This window comes from Nematolebias whitei, chromosome 16 (genome assembly GCF_014905685.2).
Source record: "Nematolebias whitei isolate Nwh7 chromosome 16, NemWhi1, whole genome shotgun sequence".
Taxonomy (NCBI): Eukaryota; Metazoa; Chordata; class Actinopteri; order Cyprinodontiformes; family Rivulidae; genus Nematolebias; species Nematolebias whitei.
In genome coordinates, this window is record NC_056513.1 from 31,270,667 (window position 1) to 31,291,568 (window position 20,902).

Sequence of the window (20,902 nt, forward strand, 5' to 3'; positions counted from 1 at the left end):
TTTCTCTTCTGCACGGCGATGCAGAGTCACTGGGGCTGAGCAGAGTGGGTGAAATGAAACCGGCAGAACAAACTGCACAGTAAGCAACAGGGATTACATTAGCTTTGTACCCGTTTGAGCACTGAAAAAGTACACGAGTAGCAAAAAAAAAAGAAAAAAAAAAGGAGATGATTTTCAGATTATGAGGGTGCAGAATGTAACCACAACACTAATGTATTGCTGTGGCAATCTGTATCTGGATGCAGACTCCTGTGGTCTGAATTGTGCTGATATAACTTCCTGTTTGGACGGGCTTGTCTCACAACTGCAAGAAGGTTTTGTTGTGTATGTGAATGCTTAAAAACTACCACAGTGAGGATATTATTGTCTTAGCTGTGATGGGTAATGAATAAATGTACACATTAGTCAAAAATTAAGAAAAATAAGGGAAAGGCTTCTGAAATGTGGAGCACGCATGTGTTTTGATTGCCATAATTGCTAGTGCATAAGCTGCTACTTTATTCACATGCTTTGGACATCACGGCTTGTACAATGCCGCGTCTAATTTATGTATTTTTTAATAATTAAATTTTTGTTGTTATTTTTCCCCCCATGGGCTAAAGAGGTTCCTGCTGCCAAACACATTTACCATACCTTCGTCACTCCTTTGTCACATTATTTAAGGATGTAAGGAACATGTGTCTACAGGAAGACACATGCATTTAGTCTTTCTATGGTCATACGTGCATGCTGGGACGTGCATTATTTTGTCAGTGCTAAGGCATATGTAACAGTGGACTAAGAGGCTATAGTGTGGCAGTGGGAGAGTGTGATGAGCAGCATGTGTGCTGTGGGTGAATAATCAGCTTCCCTCAGAGGAGACCACAACAGGAGGGGGGGGGGGGGGGGGGCTGTCTGAGATTCAGCCTACATGTGTGTGTGGGGGGGGGGGGGAGTTGGAGTGGGGTAAAGGGCAATGGGGACACAGCCTCCTGGAACCCTGCATTCGATGAAGCTCCATGCCTAATAGGGGGCAGAGAAGTTAATTCCAGCGAGCCGGAGCTTTATCTCATTTTCATACATATGAATGCGCCGGGCCGAGATCGATTACTGCAAACAAATTGAAGCGCCCGGGCCCAGGGAGACCCACCGAGAGGAAAGCAGAAAAAGTCTGATAGGAAAGGGGAGGGGGTGGTGTGTGTACGAGTCTATGAATTCCTAAAAATGTGTAAAGAAGGCAGAATGCAATGATATGGATGGAAAGACACAAATCACTACTGCATACTGATTTTCTTCCTTCCTGCCTATACAGACCATTATTCAATGCCATGCATGAAAAGCCATTTTTATCTCGCCAATGTCACCGTCCACGCTGAAGGGATTGAAGATTGGAATGTCGGGAAAAAACTCAAGTCCTGATGGTTTGCTTAGTCTTCAAAGAAGACTTCTTTCCTCAGCTTTCTTTTCCTTTTGGTCTAAAAGCACTTCTTACATTCACACAATCAGTTTCTCATTCCAAGTTCTTTCCATCTCCATCTCTCATTAAAACACACCAGCTCTCTGTGTTAGCTCCAGTGTTGAGGCTTGATGGTCATTTTTTCAATTCGTCCAAAGTGCTTTCTTTCCTATTTGATCTCATCCTAAAACAGTTTGTTACACTTCCTCCATCTTTCTTGTCCTCTTTTTAATTGAGCTTCTGTCTGTGGACCTCCACCCCAAGCAGGGATTTTACAATTTCCTCCCTTACCCTTTACAATTTACTTCCTGTTACAGTCAACCACCAAATAATATTCATAATAAAAGGAATAATTTAGTGGTTTGTCATGATCTGGGCTCTAAATTTGCTGTGGGTAAGATTAAACAAGTAAAAGTAATAATAAAACGGCCACAGCTGATAACCAAATTGTAGTTTTACTTTTGCCTAAAGAGTAACAACAGTTGTGTTGACATGCAAAATGTGTGCGGACAAGCATCACAAGAAACAAATACAAACGCTCAAACGCAACATTTCCCAGTTCTTCCACTAGTTTTTAATATTCAAAGTAAGAACTCGTCATCATCACACATGTTGAATGAAGCAATAAAATCTAATCACACATGAAAAGATAAAACTGTATTTATATTTAAAGGCAGCCAAATGATGAGTGAATTTAAAGGACTATGATATATTTCAGTCATGTTTACTGTAAATAAAGTTATTAAAATAGACATGATTACAAAGTAAAGCCACATTCTCCTTTATTCATGTTTGTTTTCACCACATTTTGAAAGAAGACCAAAGTTTTGATTTTCAGAAAAGTATTTGATGTTTCACTGGAAGCAGTTGAAACTAGCTGTGTGTAAAGCTTTGAAAACTGAATAATGGGTCAGGGTCGAGACAGTGCAGCAGAGCACGGGGTGAGGGGCTAATTAAACTGATTGCTCAGACTCCGAGGCAAGCAGGAGAGAACTTTAAAACCCAGACAGTGTGTGCGCTGCAGCGTCATCAACAGACACACAGGGATGATTTTAACACCATCTCCTGAACTTGCACTTATAACTTATTAAACACCATTTATGGTGAACTTAATTACTTCAAAAGTAAGAGTGCTGAGCTGAAACTGAGCTCACAACTGAGTTGACAGAATTCACTCACTGATCAAGCTCACAGTACAAGTTACCGGATAGTGCAACCAACGGTGTGGCGGCTGCCACCGATGAAAGAGAAGGAGGAAGCTGTCAAACTAGACGCCTCAAAAAGTTAATGTTAAGCAGTTTGCTAATACTGAGGTGGAAGCAGGTGGACACAAACTAGAAAATGACAAGAAGTAGAGCTGATTGTAAAGTTTGTAATGTAAATGGTTGGCAGACCATATAACACTGGTGTTTCCATTCCTGGCCCAGCATGTTTTAGATGTTCCTCTGCTCAAACGCACCTGATTTCAATCAATGAATAATTGACAAGACTTCTGCAGAACATGAAGCGGTGATTGAACCATTGAGTCAGGTGTGTTGGAGCAGGGAAACAAGTAAAATGTACAGAATAGTGGCCCTCCAGGACAAGGACTGGACACCCATTATATAACTGAACTACACTGTCTCCATGTGCACACCCTGGGATCAGGTGTTGAGCAGGAAAACAATAAATTGATGGGACAATTACAAAATAAATACATTTTAGAGGTGACCGTTTGATTCTGTAACAAAACTGTAATGTGATGAAGGTTTTGTTTGAGGTACAATTACATTTTGAGGTACATATTGTTTAAATCACTTTGTTCCATGACGCACGAGCGACGTCACAGTTAGGGCTGAACGATTTAGGAAAATATTGTAATTGCAATTTTTTACCTCAATATTGCAATTTAATGTGTGATTATTTTTCATTATCTTCTTCTTGTGTAGTTTTCAACGAACACAAGCAATAAATCATTCTGTTTCAGTTGTAAAAACTCCACTGTTTTCAGCTCTGCTGCAACTTTGTTTCTGCATTTTTTGTATAGCTCCATAGCAACTTGGCTAAAATGTGTGTGAGAGGGCATTCTGTAGCACTTATCCACTGTGTACCAAAGCTGTAAACGCAGGCTTGGTCACTATATTAACAGGCATCATGTATTTCGCTACGAACTCTGTTGTTGCTTGAGTTATTTCTGCATGCCATTTCGAATTATGTTCATACAGAGTAATACCTTCGAACAGTTCGGTCAGTGATCCGTTGGCTGCTACTTTGCTTATTTAAAGTTGAAGCACAGGTCGTTAGCATTGTAGCCATGCAAGTATCATAAATGGCTTTGTGGTGTTTTTTTAAGTGTTGATAAAGATTTGTGGCGTTACCTCGAGAGGTAGCAACAGCAACAAGGCAGGTTCTGAACAATAAATGTTGCGCAGCGTCTTCTTTTTTATAGCCAAAATAATTCAAACAGCGAACGTGCTGCTCCTCTTTGGTACCAAACTTTCAGATGCATCAGCTTCTGTTGAGCCTGACACCACTGTGCAACCGGTTAAAGCGCAGTGCTGACTTCACCCGCTCCCTGCTCTGCTCCACTCCGCTCACTCGTAAGTCACGTAACCAGATCACATGACCAGTCAAATCAAAGCCTTTGCAATTAGAAAATCTCATTTTATCATATTGCAGTATTATTGCAAATGCAATTCACTGTTCAGTAGGAATGCGCAATATAAATGGTACACGGTAGAAACGATAGAAATTTAGCCTACAATAGAGATCTGACTTCTACCGGCTAACCGCAGTAATGCTGTGTCTGAAGTAAAATCAAAGTTGTCAGTTTAATGGTTACTTTTTTAAGTTGAAAACTGTGCGTAAGTGGTGTTCAAGAGTAAAATCAGAGTTATCAGTTTAATAGTTACTTTTTTAGTTGAAAACTGTGCGCAAGTGGCATTAAAGTCTTTTCTTCGAGAGCTAAGTAGCGAAGCTACAAGCTAACTACAGCCAGCTTGCCGTAGTGTTGCCGTATTCTGATGCATGCACAAAACGCTGTGTTCGTCGAAAGTTTTTTTTTTTCTGTCAAAAGTTAAAGTAAGCGTTGGTCAGCTTTAGAGAAACCTGCTCTCTGATCTGTGAAAAGAACGCTGTGTTGTGTGATTTTACTGCGAGACCCTCTGGTCAAAGCCACAGTCATTTTGTGTCAACACTCCATTAAAGTGGAAGGAGTCGCCAACTAGAGGTTGGAGGGTGAAGTGTTTCAGTGTAAAATGCTGCTCTGTTGCTGTTCATTTCTTAAGTAAGACTGGAAACTGTTAACAACATATTCTTTTGTTTAAAACATATGGCTAAAACTACATTTTACATATTTTGCACTGTTTTGCACTACAAGAAAGAAGCCTAATACTTGATTTTTTTATTATTTAAAATCTCTCTGGACCTAGTTGTGGAATTTTCTTAATTCAAAATATATGATGGCAAAAGGACACCTTATGCTTTTTGAAAAATTCCTATTAAGTTTTATACCCAAAACATATTGCGATATATATCGTTATTGCCACCCTTCACAATACATATTGTGATATGAATTTTATGCCATATCGCACATTCCTACTGTTCAGCCCTAGTCACAATAACAGTCTAACACAACTTTAATCCAAGAACGTGTAAAAATTAGAAATCCATAAACTGCCATAATTTGCACACAGATAAGATAAGATACTGGAAGACAGTAATATTATATACTTCAGTTTAGGTTGAGGACAAGATAGCAGTTGTAAAAAATGAACACCTAGTATTATCATGTCATCATATTAATTGATATGTGGTCATTTTAATTATTACAGGTGCTTACATTTTCTATGTGTAGAGAATGTACACAGGCATTTAAGGTCATGGTTGATTAACTGCATTGTTTCTTGACCTGAATTCTAATTATAGAGATGCTTCAGTTGAATTTCCAAGAGAAAACAGAAAAATGTATCAAAATAGATTTATGAGAGAACTGTTTATACATTTGTAGCATCAAATCAATTAAAAGCAAAAGTCTTTCATTAGAAAAACTGCATGCGACAGAGCTGCATTTTGTTGATAAAGCTAACTTTATAGCACTACACCATGTATTTCTGCAGGAAGCACGAAGGGCACATGAGGACAGTGGTCTTTCCGTCCTAGCCTTCTTTGTATCCCAGCTTAACTGCAGCCTCTTCTTTTATTCAACACATCCCATCCCCCATCACACTGGGTGAAATGTCTGGGTGCCTCACGCTTCACTGCCTGATGCTGCAGCGTACTGAGCATCACTCTGCATTACTCTCCTCTGTATCTGCTCTAAAATGTGTGCATGTTTGTCTGAAAAGCCTAAAAGTCATACGGTTCAGTAGCGCATACATGTGATTAATGCATGTGTCCATCTGTGCATAAGAATGAAAAACGCATGAATAATCTGTAGTAATGTACATCAGTTAGTTATAAAGTTTACTGAAAGATACTCACCTTTGGGTTTCTGATCTGCAGCCTGCAGAAGGAGAAAGAGAAATTAAAAAAATTAGTGCAATAAAGCAAATAAATCAAACCCATAATTATAAAAAAAAACTAATGTTTTGTTCAACAACAGTTGCATTACCAAAGAAAGTAAACCTGATGCCATTTCATAAATTATCTGACCATTTACTTTAAAGAAATTATTCTTAAAAATACACTGAAATGTCGTATTTTCAGCAAATCTACCATAACTATGACTCCTAAAAGCTTGCAGGAAAATAATGACTAAATGTTACATTACTCTTTAGGTCAAGACAAGATGAAAACACAAGTCCTAAAACGTGCACGAGAAACTCACCTTTTTCTGAGATATGTCCTTCTGAGTCTTTTCTTCTTGTTTTTTCTTTTTCCTTTCTTCCATCAAATGATTCTCTTTCCTGTGTTGCTTGCTTCTCTCAGCTGTTCAACGACAAAGAAAAACAACATGAGAGGAGAACGCCCAAATATAACTGAAAGACTCAAGCTCCTCCAGGTTTGACTGATACATCCAGCTCCACATACAGGTGTGTACAAGTCAGGTCATCGCTAGACTGTAGTCTGACTGCAAAAGGAGCAGCAGGAAAGTTTGGTATGATGGTGTTGAATAGTTGCTCTGTGCATATCTGATAAGCAAACAGATCTGCACATAAAGTCAGCAGAGAAACACCTTTCCTATGTTTTAAACACTAACTGTTCAATATGTGGTTGAAGTTGGGCCAAAAGTTTCTAAAACCACAGATAGTGTTCATGCGGATTCATGTTATCTGATTCAAGAGAGATTCTAGCTTTATCAATGTGAACAGCCATGACACTGAGCAAAAAACCTAGAGTCTAGCCTTCCTAGAAGTTAATCTGCTAAACCTACATGTAAAAATAACAACAGAGAACTTGTACTACATTAACATCTAGTGTTTGTGCCACTTTGGCGTTTTCTTGGAAATACTTCTCACTTTGCGTTCCAAACTTTTAGATTTGGGAATCAGCCAGGGCAGTCAGCAACAGAGACTTTTTTGTTCCTGGATGTCTCCAACTGGATTCTTGCAAAAATAGCAAAGTCCAAATCCTAATCTTCATCTGACTTGCTTTTTCCACATGGTTCTCACACTTGCTTCTACAGTTTAAACTACAACTACAAATTAAAAAAACAACTTTTGAAAAAACATTTGAAAAAACTACATTTGGAAAATTGTGATCACATTTGGAAAAAAGCAACATTTGGAAAAAGGCAACATTTGAAAATATGCAGCATTTGAAAAAAAAATGCAAGTATATTAGAAAAAAATGCAACATTTGAAAAAACGTAATTACATTAAGCAAAACCGTAAGAGGCGGGAAAGGTGGGAGGAGGGACTGGAGGGAAACATGAGACATCGCCGAATGGACGCCGGGTCATTTGAAAGGCTAAAAGGATGACACAACTGACTTGCCATAGCCTGCCACCTTCATCCAGTTTGTCTAGAGCAACCATCAAATCAGCTTCATTTCACTGCGCTGCCCCGGTGAAATGCAGCTGATTTTACGATAAAAGTGCATTTATTAAGTAAAGGTTCAACTGAGACACACCTTTACTATAATGTCGAGCAAACAAATAATTGTTTTATGTGCTTATCTTATTTCGAAGAAATGCGCAGCGTTCCTCCTTCCTGATTTCCTCCACTCTCTCTGAGCACCGAGGCAGCGAATACTTTTGCAAATGCAGCTGATCTGACCCAAAAGTGCATTTATTAAGGAAAAGTTAGACTATATAATAATAGTTTTTAGGTGTTAATCTTGTTAAAATCCTCCCGTTCACGCTCCCGCGGCTGCCATTTGGCAGCCAGTAGATTTTTGGCACAACACCGGACCACATTTCCGGGTTGTCAGCGGTGACGCGTAACGAACGCGACGCGTTAGTGGTGATGCATCATAGATGCGATGTATACAGCGAAGCGACATATTTATGGATTTTTCCACTTTATTAGACATATTTGGACTGATGCGACTTATAGGGCGGTGCGACGTGTACGGCGGAAAATACGGTAAATACAAATGGCAACCATCAAATAAAAAAAGAAAGCAGAAAATGACTGACAGAAAGAACAAAAGCAAGCATAAAAGGGACTGGTTTAAAAACAGCAAGAAGTGACAAGAAAATAAAGATGGTAAGGATTAAAAATACTGAAAGGAAGTCCAATAAAGTGACAGAATGAGACACAAGGGCTTATTTATAAAGACTTGTTTTCAGTGTGTGTGCGAGTCCAATGAGCCACACAGCTAGCCTGAGGGCCTGATGAAACTCACTACTTCATTTAAACATTTATTTCCTTTGGCTCAGCTCTAGTGACAGCTCCTGGAAACTATTAGACATATGACCTGAGACAAAAGAACTGATTGTTTCTCTTCATTTCTCAGCAAGTGAAAGGGAAACTTAAAGAAACAGCACCATGACATCACTGAAGTGATCTGACACTCAAACATAAAACATGCAAATGATCATCATCTACGACAGACAAGGCGAAAAGTGCAGCAAGCAACCCAAACCCACTTGCCTTGTGCAGGCAGCTGCTGTGCTTCATGTCTATAATAAAGCATATTCACTGCAAATACTGGTTTGGATCAAACTGAAAAGTTCCTAAAAAATACAAATATAAAAAAGGATGGTCTCCTTTAATTTTGGCCATAGAAAGTTTTACTACTTAGATCTAACTCTAGTCTAATTTAAAGCCGAGCAATTTTGAGATAAAAAAATGCATGTTTTATTTATTTAAATTTTAGATGCAATTTAATCAAATTTATTATGTGCTGAAGTATAATTCTAAGTATTTGCCTCCCCAAAAACACAAGAACTCACCACAAAATTGACTCACAAGAAGCAAAGGTGAGTCTATATTTGAATAAATAAAAAGGTATAAATTAATCAATATGCTAATAACTAAGGTTTAATAAAAAAGACTCCCTTCCTCCTCCACGTGTGCAGCCCACTGGCATAATGTCAGCTAAAACACTTCCGAGTCCTTGGCTGGTGCAGTGACGCTGCAGACAAGCAGTAAACGTGCAAACAGATGAACAAACTATAATCAACAATACTTTCAAAGCTAAATCCAGAAAAAAACGTATCAGAGTCGTGACCAACCCAGCAGGTCAAAATGACAAGATAATGAGATGTTCCTAAATTTTTATCACTCCTCTGTCTTCATCGCTCTTCCATCATTGCTATCTTTGTCTCCCTCGCTCCCTTATGTTCATGCAGTCCTAGTTTTCATACCAAGACTGAGCGTCTGTGTGCCATTGTGCTATCTCAGCAGTTACAGAAAGGCTGCCCTCAGGTAATAAATAGGATTTTAAATCATGTGTGTGAGTATGTGTGCATACAAATGCAGTTTGTGTAGTGTGGGCTGCAAGTGTAGCAGCACATTTCTCATTTATTTACTTCTATTTTAAGCCCATCCAGCCTTTCCTCTAACCATCCGACATAATGATAACGTACAGCATTCAACTGCTAACATTCACCTAGAAGAGAGAGCATGAAGGGCCATGATGAAGGGACACAGTGAAAACAATGGCAGCTGGATAAAGGAACATCATCCATGTTGGGTTGGAATTGGCATATATGTGCTAGTTTTATTTTTTTTATCACTTTCAGGTGAACCTTTCAAATAGAGCTGACCCCGTTATCCTGACAGTATCGACCTAAACCCTTTTAATAACACCGGTGCTACAGTTAGCAGGTTACTATTACTTTGGCTACAATAAGGGTAAGAGAAAAATCACGTCAGCCTGATACAGTTGTCTCAACACAACAGTCTAAGCGTACAGAGTATGACTTGTGCAATATTAATAAAAAGTGCAAATATGTTATGTAAGAGAACGACCAATTGTCTTCATTGCTAAAGTTAGCTTCACCACTGACCTGTGTTGCCCTCCCATACAGCCTCCTCCCTGACCCCTCCAGCAGTGCACTTCCTCAGCATTGACCCTGGCTCAATGGGCTGGGGTTCACACTATTTTGCCCAAATGGCAGTAAATATATCGATAAGTGTGACCCAAGCTAAAATTAATTAATTATTTAATTATACAGTGAGGAAAATAAGTATTTGAACACCCTGCGACTTTGCAAGTTCTCCCACTTAGAAATCATGGAGGTGTCTGAATTTTTTATCTTAGGTGCATGTCCACTGTGAGAGACATAATCTAAAAGAAAAATCCGGAAATCACAATGTATGATTTTTTTAATAATTAATTTGTGTGTAACTGCTGCAAATAAGTATTTGAACACTTGCCAATCAGCAACAGTTCTGGCCCTCAAAGACCTGTTAGTCCTCCTCTATAATGTCCACCTCCACTCCACTTATTATTCTAAATTAGAAGCACCTGTTTGAGGTTGTTAGCTGCATAAAGACACCGGTCCACCCCACACAATCAGTAAGACTCCAACTACTAACATGGCTAAGACCAAAGAGCTGTCCAAAGACACCAGATACAAAATTGTAGACCTCGACAAGGCTGGAAAGGGCTACGGGGCAATTGCCAAGCAGCTTGGTGAAAAAAGATTAACTGTTGGAGCAATTATTAGAAAATGGAAGAAGGTAAACATGACTGTCAATCTCCCTCGGACTGGGGCTCCATGCAAGATCTCACCTCGTGGCGTATCAATGATCCTAAGAAAGGTGAGGAATCAGCCCAGAACTACATGGGAGGAGCTGGTCAATGACCTGAAGAGAGCTGGCACCACTGTTTCCAAGGTTACTGTGGGTAATACACTAAGACGTCATAGTTTAAAATCACGCATGGCACGGAAGGTTCCCCTGCTTAAATCAGCACACGTCCAGGCCCGTCTTAAGTTTGACCATGACCATTTGGATGATCCAGAGGAGTCATGGGAGAAAGTTATGTGGTCAGATGAGACCAAAATAGAACTTTTTGGTCTTAATTCCACTCGCCTCAGTTAGAGCATTGAAGATGGGTCATGGCTGGGTCTTCCAACATGACAATGACCCAAAGCACACAGCCAGGAGAACCAAGGAGTGGCTCTGTAAGAAGCATATCAAGGTTCTGGAGTGGCCTAGTCAGTCTCCAGACCTAAACCCTATAGAAAATCTTTGGAGGGAGCTCAAACTCTGTGTTTCTCAGCGACAGCCCATAAACCTGGCTGATCTAGAGAAGATCTGTGTGGAGGAATGGCCCAAAATCTCTGCTGCAGTGTGTGCAAACCTGCTGAAACACTACAGGAAACCTTTGACCTCTGTAACTGCAAACAAAGATACTGTACCAAATATTAACATTAATTTTCACAGGTGTTTCAAATACTTATTTGCAGTAGTAACACACAAATAAATTATTAAAAAATCATACATTGTGATTTCCAGATTTTTCTTTTAGATTATGTCTCTCACAGTGGACATGCACTTAAGATGAACATTTCAGACCCCTCCATGATTGCTAAGTAGGAGAACGTGCAAAGTCGCAGGGTGTTCAAATACTTATTTTCCTCACTGTATGTGTGCATTTTCATACAATTTTAGTCTGAACCTGACCCAAAGTTTTTGATGCACTGAATACTTTCCATACTGGTATACTTGACTTCACATTTCTCTTTTGAATGTGCATCAAAACACATTAAACCACTTCCTTTGTGTTTGTTTTGCTGTCACTAACTTGATCTGCCTCCAGTTAAACTGGATTTAAACGTCTCTTCACCAAAAATACGAACAGTAGTCCCTTGTTACTTTGCAGTTCGACTTTTGTGGACTCGCTCTTTCACGGTTTTTCCAACGATTGTCAACTTTAATATTACTCACGAGATTGTGACGATACAAGATAAAAAGTTTATGAAAAAAAAAATACTTCAGACAGGCGCCGCCATTTTGTAGTTTTCTTTCAATAAGCCTACACTGTAAGGCCAGCCAAAAAAACTACACTCCCGAGAAGCCAACAGTGCTTCCAGCTGCTGCTTTCTGCCGAAATGGAGGGAAAGTTTTGCAACGCAAATCTACGCTATCTATGAAGCTCACAGAACTGGCAGGAAAGTCGCAAATTATCCTGAAGCTTCCTGACGCTCAATTATCCACGTGCACATCAACCTGGATGGGGCGGTGGGCATCGTCGCTGCAGGGTGGGTCTGCTGAACTAGAACAGAGCCGGACCAGAACAGAGCTGCTGGTCTGCAGAGCTGGTGAGTAAAATTTTGCAGTACTGTACAGTAGGGGAATGCGTGATATAAATGGTACACGGTAGAAACGATAGAAATTTAGCCTACAATAGAGATCTGACTTCTACCGGCTAACCACAGTAATGCTGTGTCTGAAGTAAAATCAGAGTTGTCAGTTTAATCGTTACTTTTGTTTGTTGAAAACTGTGCATAAGTGGTGTTCAAGTGTAAAATCAGAGCCGTCAGATTTAATCGTTACTTTTTTTGAGCTGAAAACTGTGCGCAAGTGCCATTAAAGTCTTTTCGTGGAGAGCTAAGCAGCGAAGCTACAAGCTAAATACAGCCGGCTTGCCGTAGAGTTGCCATATTCTGATGTATGCGCAAAACGCTGTGTTCTGTTAAAAGGTTTTTTTTTTTTTCATCGAAAGTTAAAGTAAAACGTTGGTCAGCTTTTGAGAAACCTGCTCTCTGATCTGTGAAAAAACGCTGTGTTGTGTGATTTTACTGCGAGACCCTCTGGTCAAAGCCACAGACTCATTTTGTGTCAGCTCTCCATTAAAGCAGAAGGAGTCGCCCACTAGAGGTTTGGAGGGTGAAGTGTTTCAGTGTAAAATGCTGCTCTGTTGCTGTTCATTTATTAAGTGAGAAGACTGGAAACTGTTAAGAGTTAACAACAATTTTTTTGTTTAAAACATATGGCTAAAACTACATTTGATATCTTTTGCACTGTTTTGCACTACAAGAAAGAAACTTAATACTTGATTTTTTTATTATTTAAAAACTCTCTGGGCCTATCTAAAAAAGTTAAATCTGGTCCTCTGGACATTCAAAATAAATAAATAAATAAATAAATAACAAAAAATGTAGAAATGTTTCGTCTTTCATCCAAAAGACTTCCTCAGTCTGAGGTGCTGTATTCAGCTCAGTCTTATAAACAGCACCTTCTCCGAGTGGATCAACCAGTTTGCTGCTGACAACCAAAACCAGCTGCTCACATGATCAAGAAGGACCATCAGCCTAACAATGGATCATTAGCACACTGATGGCTGTTTACTATTCACAGAGGGCTGAGTGATACTAGCAATCACAGCATTGTAAGAGGGGGACAATTGAACACGTAGGCCTCCACCCCTGTTTAACGATGGACTCCTTAGACTGAGGATGTCTTTCGGATGAAAGACAAAATGTTTCTACATTTTTTTTGTTGTTTTACTTTGTTTTGTTTTTTTGAATGTCCAGAGGACCAGATTTAACTTTTTTAGATTTTTCTACCTGGATTATTGAGCATGCATCAGGATATTCTCTGGACCTAGTAGTGGAATTTTCTTAATTCAAAATATATGATGGCAAAAGGACATCCTATGCTTTTTTTAGCAAGTTTTATACCAAAAATATATTGCGATATATATCGTTATCGCCACCCTTCACAATACATATCGTGATATGAATTTTATGCCATATCGCACATTCCTACTGTACAGTACATATACATGTTATTAAAATTATGTAGGTTTAAGAGTTTAGAACATTGCAAAGAGTGTGGGAAGGGTTTATAAAGCCATAAAATATATAAATACTAAAATAAATATAGCGTTTCTACTTCAGTTTTTCACCCATCGTGGGGGTGGGGACGTAACCCCCGCGATAATAGAGGGACTACTGTAAATCTATTTTAGTTATCTTTTCTTTGCTCTCAGAACATGTTTGGATAAAAAATAAATAAATAAATAAATAAAAATAAACTTTGCTCTCCTTTCCACAATGTCCAATTTTGGTTCTGAAAATGACAAACTCCCCTTAACTGTGCTTAGAACAGAAAAGCCATTTTCTTTTTGTTGAACCAAGATTTGCCATTTGATTCAAACACTGGATTCACCGCTAATTTTGGTTTGGATCAAAATGGATACCTTTTAGAAAATGGCTTTGCCAAGCAAGATCATCTCTTTGAACGTCAAGCACAAGTGTTTCTGGGCTGGAGGGCAGGGCGATGAGGAAAGACAATAGTAAGGCATGAACATGAACACATAGGGCAAGAATGAAGAAGCTAAATCACAAACACACACAGTGAAGCAGTTTGCCTGATGCCTGTCTTCTTACACAAAGAATGCAGAGAGTTGGGAGGGAAGAAGCAGGCAGAGGATAAAAGTAAATTCAGAGAAATACCAACTTGTGACGATGAAGACCAGACAGGACATCGAGAGAATGGGAAAAGGTTTTGTTCAAACGTAGAAAAGACCTGCAAAAATCTTCATTTGAGAAAATGGAAAGTTGGAAATAAAACTGAAAAATGTAGAAACGAGATAGGGAAACAAAGGAGAGGTCTCAATTTGTGTTTCCTGCATCTTAACTGATGGCTTCTAGAAAATGATACAAAAAACTAACTATCAGAGGATGATAGAAAACGAGCAAAACAAGGTGAGTGCGTTCCACAATGACTGATCAAGACAAACCAGGAGATGCGCACAGAAACTTGAAAAGCAAACAAACAGCCATAAAAACCTTCAGTCCCATGTCTTTGAAGCAGCTGTCAGAGCAACACCTCTCACTACATACCAGCACTAATAACAGGAGTCCACAAAACGAGGTAAATCCATCACAGAAACCACAAGAATGTACTGAACCCAATTACATAAAACACAGGCAGCCCGTTCCTAGGAACTTCATCTTTAATACCTTGACCTAACGTGCGCTGCTCTGAGTTTTCTTTTATGCAGCTTGAGTGGTTTTGAAGGAGCTTATTGAGTGTAAATTCCACAGCTGATCAGCAGTCAGTAACATCCACCCTGCTGGCTGGGGCCGTAAATATTCTGTGCATACTAAAGCTGGGAGTTATTCATTTTTAGATCGATTGCATTGTGGCCGTAGATCATTTTGAATAGATTTTAAGATTAATCTGTGCAGCCATAGTTAAGACGGTCAGAGTACGGTGGTTACAACTCAGTCCAGTTTGTCCTGGATGGGTTGCCGTAGCTGCTAAAACATGCTGCTATGTGATTTCATATCTTCACTTTGCTGTACCCAGGAGAATAAATCTGAACAACAGAACATGACTGACTGTTTAAGTAATAATATAAAAATTTAATGGCATTTGTGACATTTTCAGTGTTAAACACAATGCAATACAATTAGTTTGTTTTTTGGAAGCAGCTTCAGCGTTAAGTTAGCAACTATGTTAACTGTTGGTCAGCAGTCTTTAATTAATGGGGTTTGAGATATGTTCCTGTGCACTCCTGATAATAACGAGCTTACTTGCTGCCTCTTTGTGTTTATCCATAAAAACTGACAATCAGATGATCAAGATGCATCAATAATCATTTTAATTGAATCACAGCATTCTTGATTCCAATTGTAATCAAATCAAATAGTGAGGTGCCAAAGATTCACGTCACTAATATATACCAGCTTTGATTAAAAATAGGCTTTAGGAAAATATAGAGCAACCGGACAGGCGTTGCTCGATAAAAATATTCTGGATTGGTAAAATCTGTGGTTGACAGATTGACTTTAATACGAACAGGTGGGTGACAGAGTGATTAAAGTCACAGAATCAGATAGCAAGATAGTTTAGCCTTTGACATAAACAAAGGAAATAAGCTCTCATACTCCTGGCTGCTGCCTCTGCCAAGTCAATATGAAACTTTAAACACAGTGGCAGCTCATTAATTTAGAAAACAGCACAATGCACCCGACCGAGCGAGCCGCTCCTTGTCATCAGCGGCTAAAGCTTCGAGAATTCAAGAAGCAGATGTCGAGACACGCGTGTTTATATGAATTTATTTATACAGTTTTACAACCAAATTTAATTCTACTTGGTTGTGAATATTCTGCAGCCTGTTTATAAAAAATGACAAAATTTATTTCCGACATATTATTTGGGTACAGAAAAGCTAAATTTTGTGTTAAGGTAACAAAAACAGAATGTTAGGATATGCACATTAACTTCTAACTAAATTTAATTTAAATAGTTTTGTTTGTTTAATTAGTCCAGTGAGAATGAAAATCCTGCAACCTGTTTTGGCACCAAGCTGCAGAGATGCATTGTGGTAGAAGTCTCACACTGTTAAACAAATAAATTATGTAATATTAATTAATGCGGCTTTCATGCCCCAGTTCTCTAGTTTCCACATATACTTTGACTTATTTAATATTAAATCAAACTGTTCTGAACTCGGCAATTAATCAGCTAGACTGAAACGTTGAAATTTAAACTGGGTCACAGCTCAAACACAAGCTCGGTTTAAAACTTTTAGCAGCATTTTTTTTACATCACAAGGCATTATTAAAAAGGAATTTTACAAATGCAAAGAAAAAGCACACTTTTTATTGACTTTACTCAAACCTACAAATAGGGATGCACGATATTGGATTTTTGGCCGATATACGATATGTTAAAACTTGTTTGCCCGATAACCAATACCAATACTTTGCCCTAGACCTACTTACATAGACTACATAGCTTTCTCAGCTGTGGAATTAAAATACATTATTCTGCATGGTCTTTGTCAATTTGGCCTGCTACCAAATGATGATGCCAAAAAGGGGGGGTGAAAATGATGTAACACTATATAAATATATTTTAAAAAATAGCGCCTTTAATATTGGTGAGTTATTTTGATGGAATGACCGATGTTCGATATTTACCTTTATCGCTAATATCAGCAGATACAGATACCATGCCGATAATATTGTGCATCCCTACTTACAAACCTGGACAATAACACACTGACTGGAGCTTATGGGCCTAAGCCGTGGCCCCAGCTCAGGGTCAGGCTCTGCTGTTTACTCGGCCTCAACTTAAAGCTCAGGAAGTCCTGCAGGGCTTAAGTCCTGTTACATAATATGTAAGGTTGTCTAATGTTTTGTGGGCCAGCAAAGAGGAAACAAAGCGAATTGGATGTCCTGCATGTGTCCATGTGATTCCCATCTACTTCTCTCCAAGCAAGCGGGGGGGGCTCACCAAGCCTTGGCACACTAAACATTCCCCATGACCCCTGCAAAGACTCGGGCGGCAGCTCGCTGGCTTCAGCTGCTCTCACTCCACCATCGCCCTGCCTCTATCCCAGCTCACCCCTGATGGGCCCCTTTAGCCCCCACTCCCTTCATTGGCACACAACTTAGACGAGAAGGAAGACGTTCCAAAGACCTTTCTCCCTCTGAACTACATTTATGACTAACCAAACACCTGTTAGCTTCACATTAAACATCTTAACACTTTAAACAATCCTATTAGATTTCTTTAAAAAATCACATAACTAGTCTTGTAAACTAAAAACATCTAAATACAAAAAGACCTGCCGACATCGTCCATCTCAGGATACTGCAGCCTCCTCAGGCTTTGTTGTGCCTCATCATAACTGCTGTCAACACAGATGAGATCCACCCCCTCCTACACAATCACTGCATTTAGTACAACGATCGCACTGGAAACAAACACCTGGTAAATCTATATCCTGCCCTTCTTCACTTCAAAACCACAACACAAAAGGAGCGGAGGAAGAGGATAATGGCTTTTGGCAGCCTCCAATTGAATCCAGCTGATTCTACTGTCAACGCTCCCCTACTGGAGCAGCCCCCTGCGGCGGTGTTAAGCACGTTATACATCAGGACTGTGCCAGTCATTTGAAAAGCCTCATAATCACAGGCTCAGTGACGGTCACAGTTGGGCCTGGGCTAAGGTCACTCATGGGGAACAAGGGACATACAACACAAGCCAAACAAGAATCATTGTAAAATAGAAAACCTGGCACATTTTGTTAACCACGTTCGGATGAGTTAAATTGTCTATGTGAAGATATAAAATAAGCAATATTTAATAGCAAAAAGTATTCGATGGAATGCAGTGATAAAGGAAGAGCAGGTCAGTTGAATATGCAGTTTTGCCTCCAGGCAGAACAAGACTACTGATAAAAGGCTTTGAGTTTTGTCTGTAATGGGTCAAATAAGGGGAAGGCAGCCTTGGGTTTCCCCTGTAAATAAATGATCCTGCCCTTTTGTGTGATAAGCGGCTGCAGATGGGAGTTATTGCCAGAGTTCGTCCTCATGGCGTCGTTACAACAGTCTAATCAAAACAGTGCCTAGATGCCAACAGCCTGCAGCCTGGTTAGAGCCAATGTGGGTAATTCCTGCTAGGATGCTGCCAAAACAGACAAAGTCAAAGAATTCAGTGTTTCTGGGCCCTAATTCTTCTTTTTTTTTTTATCGTTTTGTGCCAAGGAAAAAGAACTACAGTTGCACACATATACCAATAGTAGCAATAGTAGTTTGAAATGGATAACAATGACAAAACCAAACCTCTTCATGCCTATTGGAGCAATCCCACTGGTAGTTTAAGATCCAAACATACTTATATTATCATAGGTATAATTACTGCATTTTTATCTATTTGTGTTCTCCTTCTTCACAGAAGTGTTAGTCTTTTAGCGTTGTTTTGTAAAGACAGGTAGGTTCAGCCTCCTGCAGACAGCTGACTGTGTCTGATCTGGACAGTCAGCTCCAGATCTCAACTCAGACCTTTAAATGAACAAAGTCCTACAGGAAAAACAACAAACGCTGCTCCGTTTGTGTAGGCGTGGACTGACTCGGACACAAGACGCTCCTTTTCTTACTGGCGGACCACAAACGTACACAATAAATGAGCATTCGAATGCTGTTCCCGCCACATCCCAATTTATATTTTTACAATGTAGTGCATGTGTGCATTTTTCATCGCCTCGCTGGTGTGTGGCAATGAGATGTTGTGACAAAAATGTCAGAGCGAGAGAGAAAAGGGGGTTTGAAATCGAGCAGGAAATTATGTACTTCAATTAAGACACGCAGAGGAGATATTAAAAGCTATACTTCAGTGCCTAGGGTCAGGATGCAGGAAGGGGCAATGCGACAGTTTAATCAGAATCCCCAGCTTTCATTTGGAGGTGGGAGGAGACAATATTTAACAACCAGTGTGCTGGAATGTACAACAGTGTACAAGATGCATGCTGTGATACGGATACAGAACGAACCATAGAGAAAAATATTTAAAATTATCAGCAAAATGTAGCAATTTAAATACATACTATAGCTGCGACTAAAATGAGCACGAACTAATCCACACATTAAATAAACCACAACAACTTTGCTGTTATAGTACAAGTAGCAATCAAGGTATAAAAACATAAAATGTGCCATTACTTTAGAATAACTAATGAAGTGCAAGCAGGAACTGAAAATCAGTCCGTGAATGCACCATATGACACGTGCATTCAGTCGTAACAAAACACACAAGAATCCAGCATTTACACGCCTTAATGATAATTATACCAATAAACCCAATTTCATAGAAGAAGCAAACAATAGTGTGGGAAATGCTGTTATTAGATAAGATATACAAATAAACAAAATGATGCCAAGCTGCTAGTTTGTTCATTTCAGCTGGAGCACAATCATTCATTTATGACAAAAATAAGTTTTTGTTTTGAAACTTACCTCTCGTTCAGCAGCTGACCGCTTGTTTCAGTGAAGAGTCGGTGCATGGCAGGAACAAATGCCCCCCAAAAAAGCATTTTGTTCTCCCTCCTCTTCTTTTGAAGTTACCCGTAAAGCGATGGAGTCACAAATTAATATTAATTAAAGTGAGGCTCTATGGAGGAGCAGAGTGGGTGTTTCAGAGAATATTCGAGGTAAACAACGGCCCCCCAAGGCCAGACAAACACAGCAAACACGGCGACTTCTGCCTGGAGCAAGAAAACATTCAAATAAATAGTTCTTCAGATTCTACTGGGCCAGAATTTAAAACCACACCATGAGGGGCGGGGCGAGAACCGCAAATAATAAACAAACAAACAAACACGAACAAAATGACATCGAATAAGCAGCTGAATTGTTGAAGTTATCATTAGCTGGTTGGCTTTGCGAGGTTCTGCAAACCAGAATTCAGGCAGTTTTAGTAAAAAATAAAATAAAAATCTTCGAGCAGTTGTCACTGAGCAAGCCGACGGCCGTCAGCCAGCCAACTTGTTTTAAAGTGCAAAAAAGAAGCGTTTGTTTGTTTAAGTCGCCGAATGGGCGACTGGTGACGGGCTGACTACCGCGAAGGCGAAGTTAGTCGCAGCTCCGAGAAAATACATTCTGTGTTGATCCAAACCACGGAGCGGACGCTGACTGTAGGCGGTTCAGGGAGCTCTCGTTGACAGCGATCTCGCAGCCATTTTGTTCAAACTAACAACACCGCAGTCTGCTGCCTCTCCTCCTTCCTCCTCCCTGTAGAGCCGACTCACCAGGAAGAGCTTCCGATACGTCACTCTCAGCCAATCAGAGAGCGGAACACAAGCTCCGCCTCTCCACCACTCCCTCCTCTGTTGGGAGCCGCCCACACAAGAGCTTGTACGCATTCATGGCTGGAAAGCTCGAGGTATTGGTAGCTCATATTTCCAGGGTAAGGAACGATGCATGCAGCGAACAGTATGTACTCAATGGACAAACTTGAACATTACATTACTGCAGAAACTATATGCTGTAGACACAAAACAGAAAAAACACGACCACAGTCTCATGTTAACCTTAGAAAAAATTTCAGGAATTGGCATGAAAAAGTACCTGAAATGAAGTTGATTTATGTTTAAGCAGCTACAGTATCCATATTTTCACAGCACTTCACATGTCACCTTTCAGAAACCTTTGCATTACATGCTTATTTACACAGAATTAATTGGTTATTTGCAAGTGCAAACTATGGCAGCAGCAACAAGTTGTAGCATGTCCAGTGGGCGCATGCAATATTTAGCCACTCTTAATTATACTTTTACATAATAGTTTATGCTACTGTAATATATTTTTAGATTTTTTTTTAAATCAGAGCAGACAAAGAGGATATACAG

At 39.6% G+C, this 20,902-nt stretch overlaps 1 protein-coding gene across 1 annotated transcript in view; it reads right to left on the reverse strand.

Annotated features, from left to right (window-relative positions):
- tnrc6c2 (trinucleotide repeat containing adaptor 6C2) overlaps nucleotides 1-20,283 on the reverse strand; it is a 102,635-nt gene extending 82,352 nt beyond the window's left edge. The window contains exons 1-3 of the mRNA XM_037689963.1: nucleotides 19,512-20,283; nucleotides 6,243-6,343; nucleotides 5,897-5,918 (exon numbers count right to left, since the gene is read on the reverse strand). Of these exons, the coding sequence (XP_037545891.1) occupies nucleotides 5,897-5,918; nucleotides 6,243-6,305 (85 nt within the window). The 5' untranslated portion in view covers nucleotides 6,306-6,343; nucleotides 19,512-20,283. The remainder of the gene's footprint in view (nucleotides 1-5,896; nucleotides 5,919-6,242; nucleotides 6,344-19,511) is intronic.
- Between the last annotated feature and the right edge of the window lie 619 nt (nucleotides 20,284-20,902).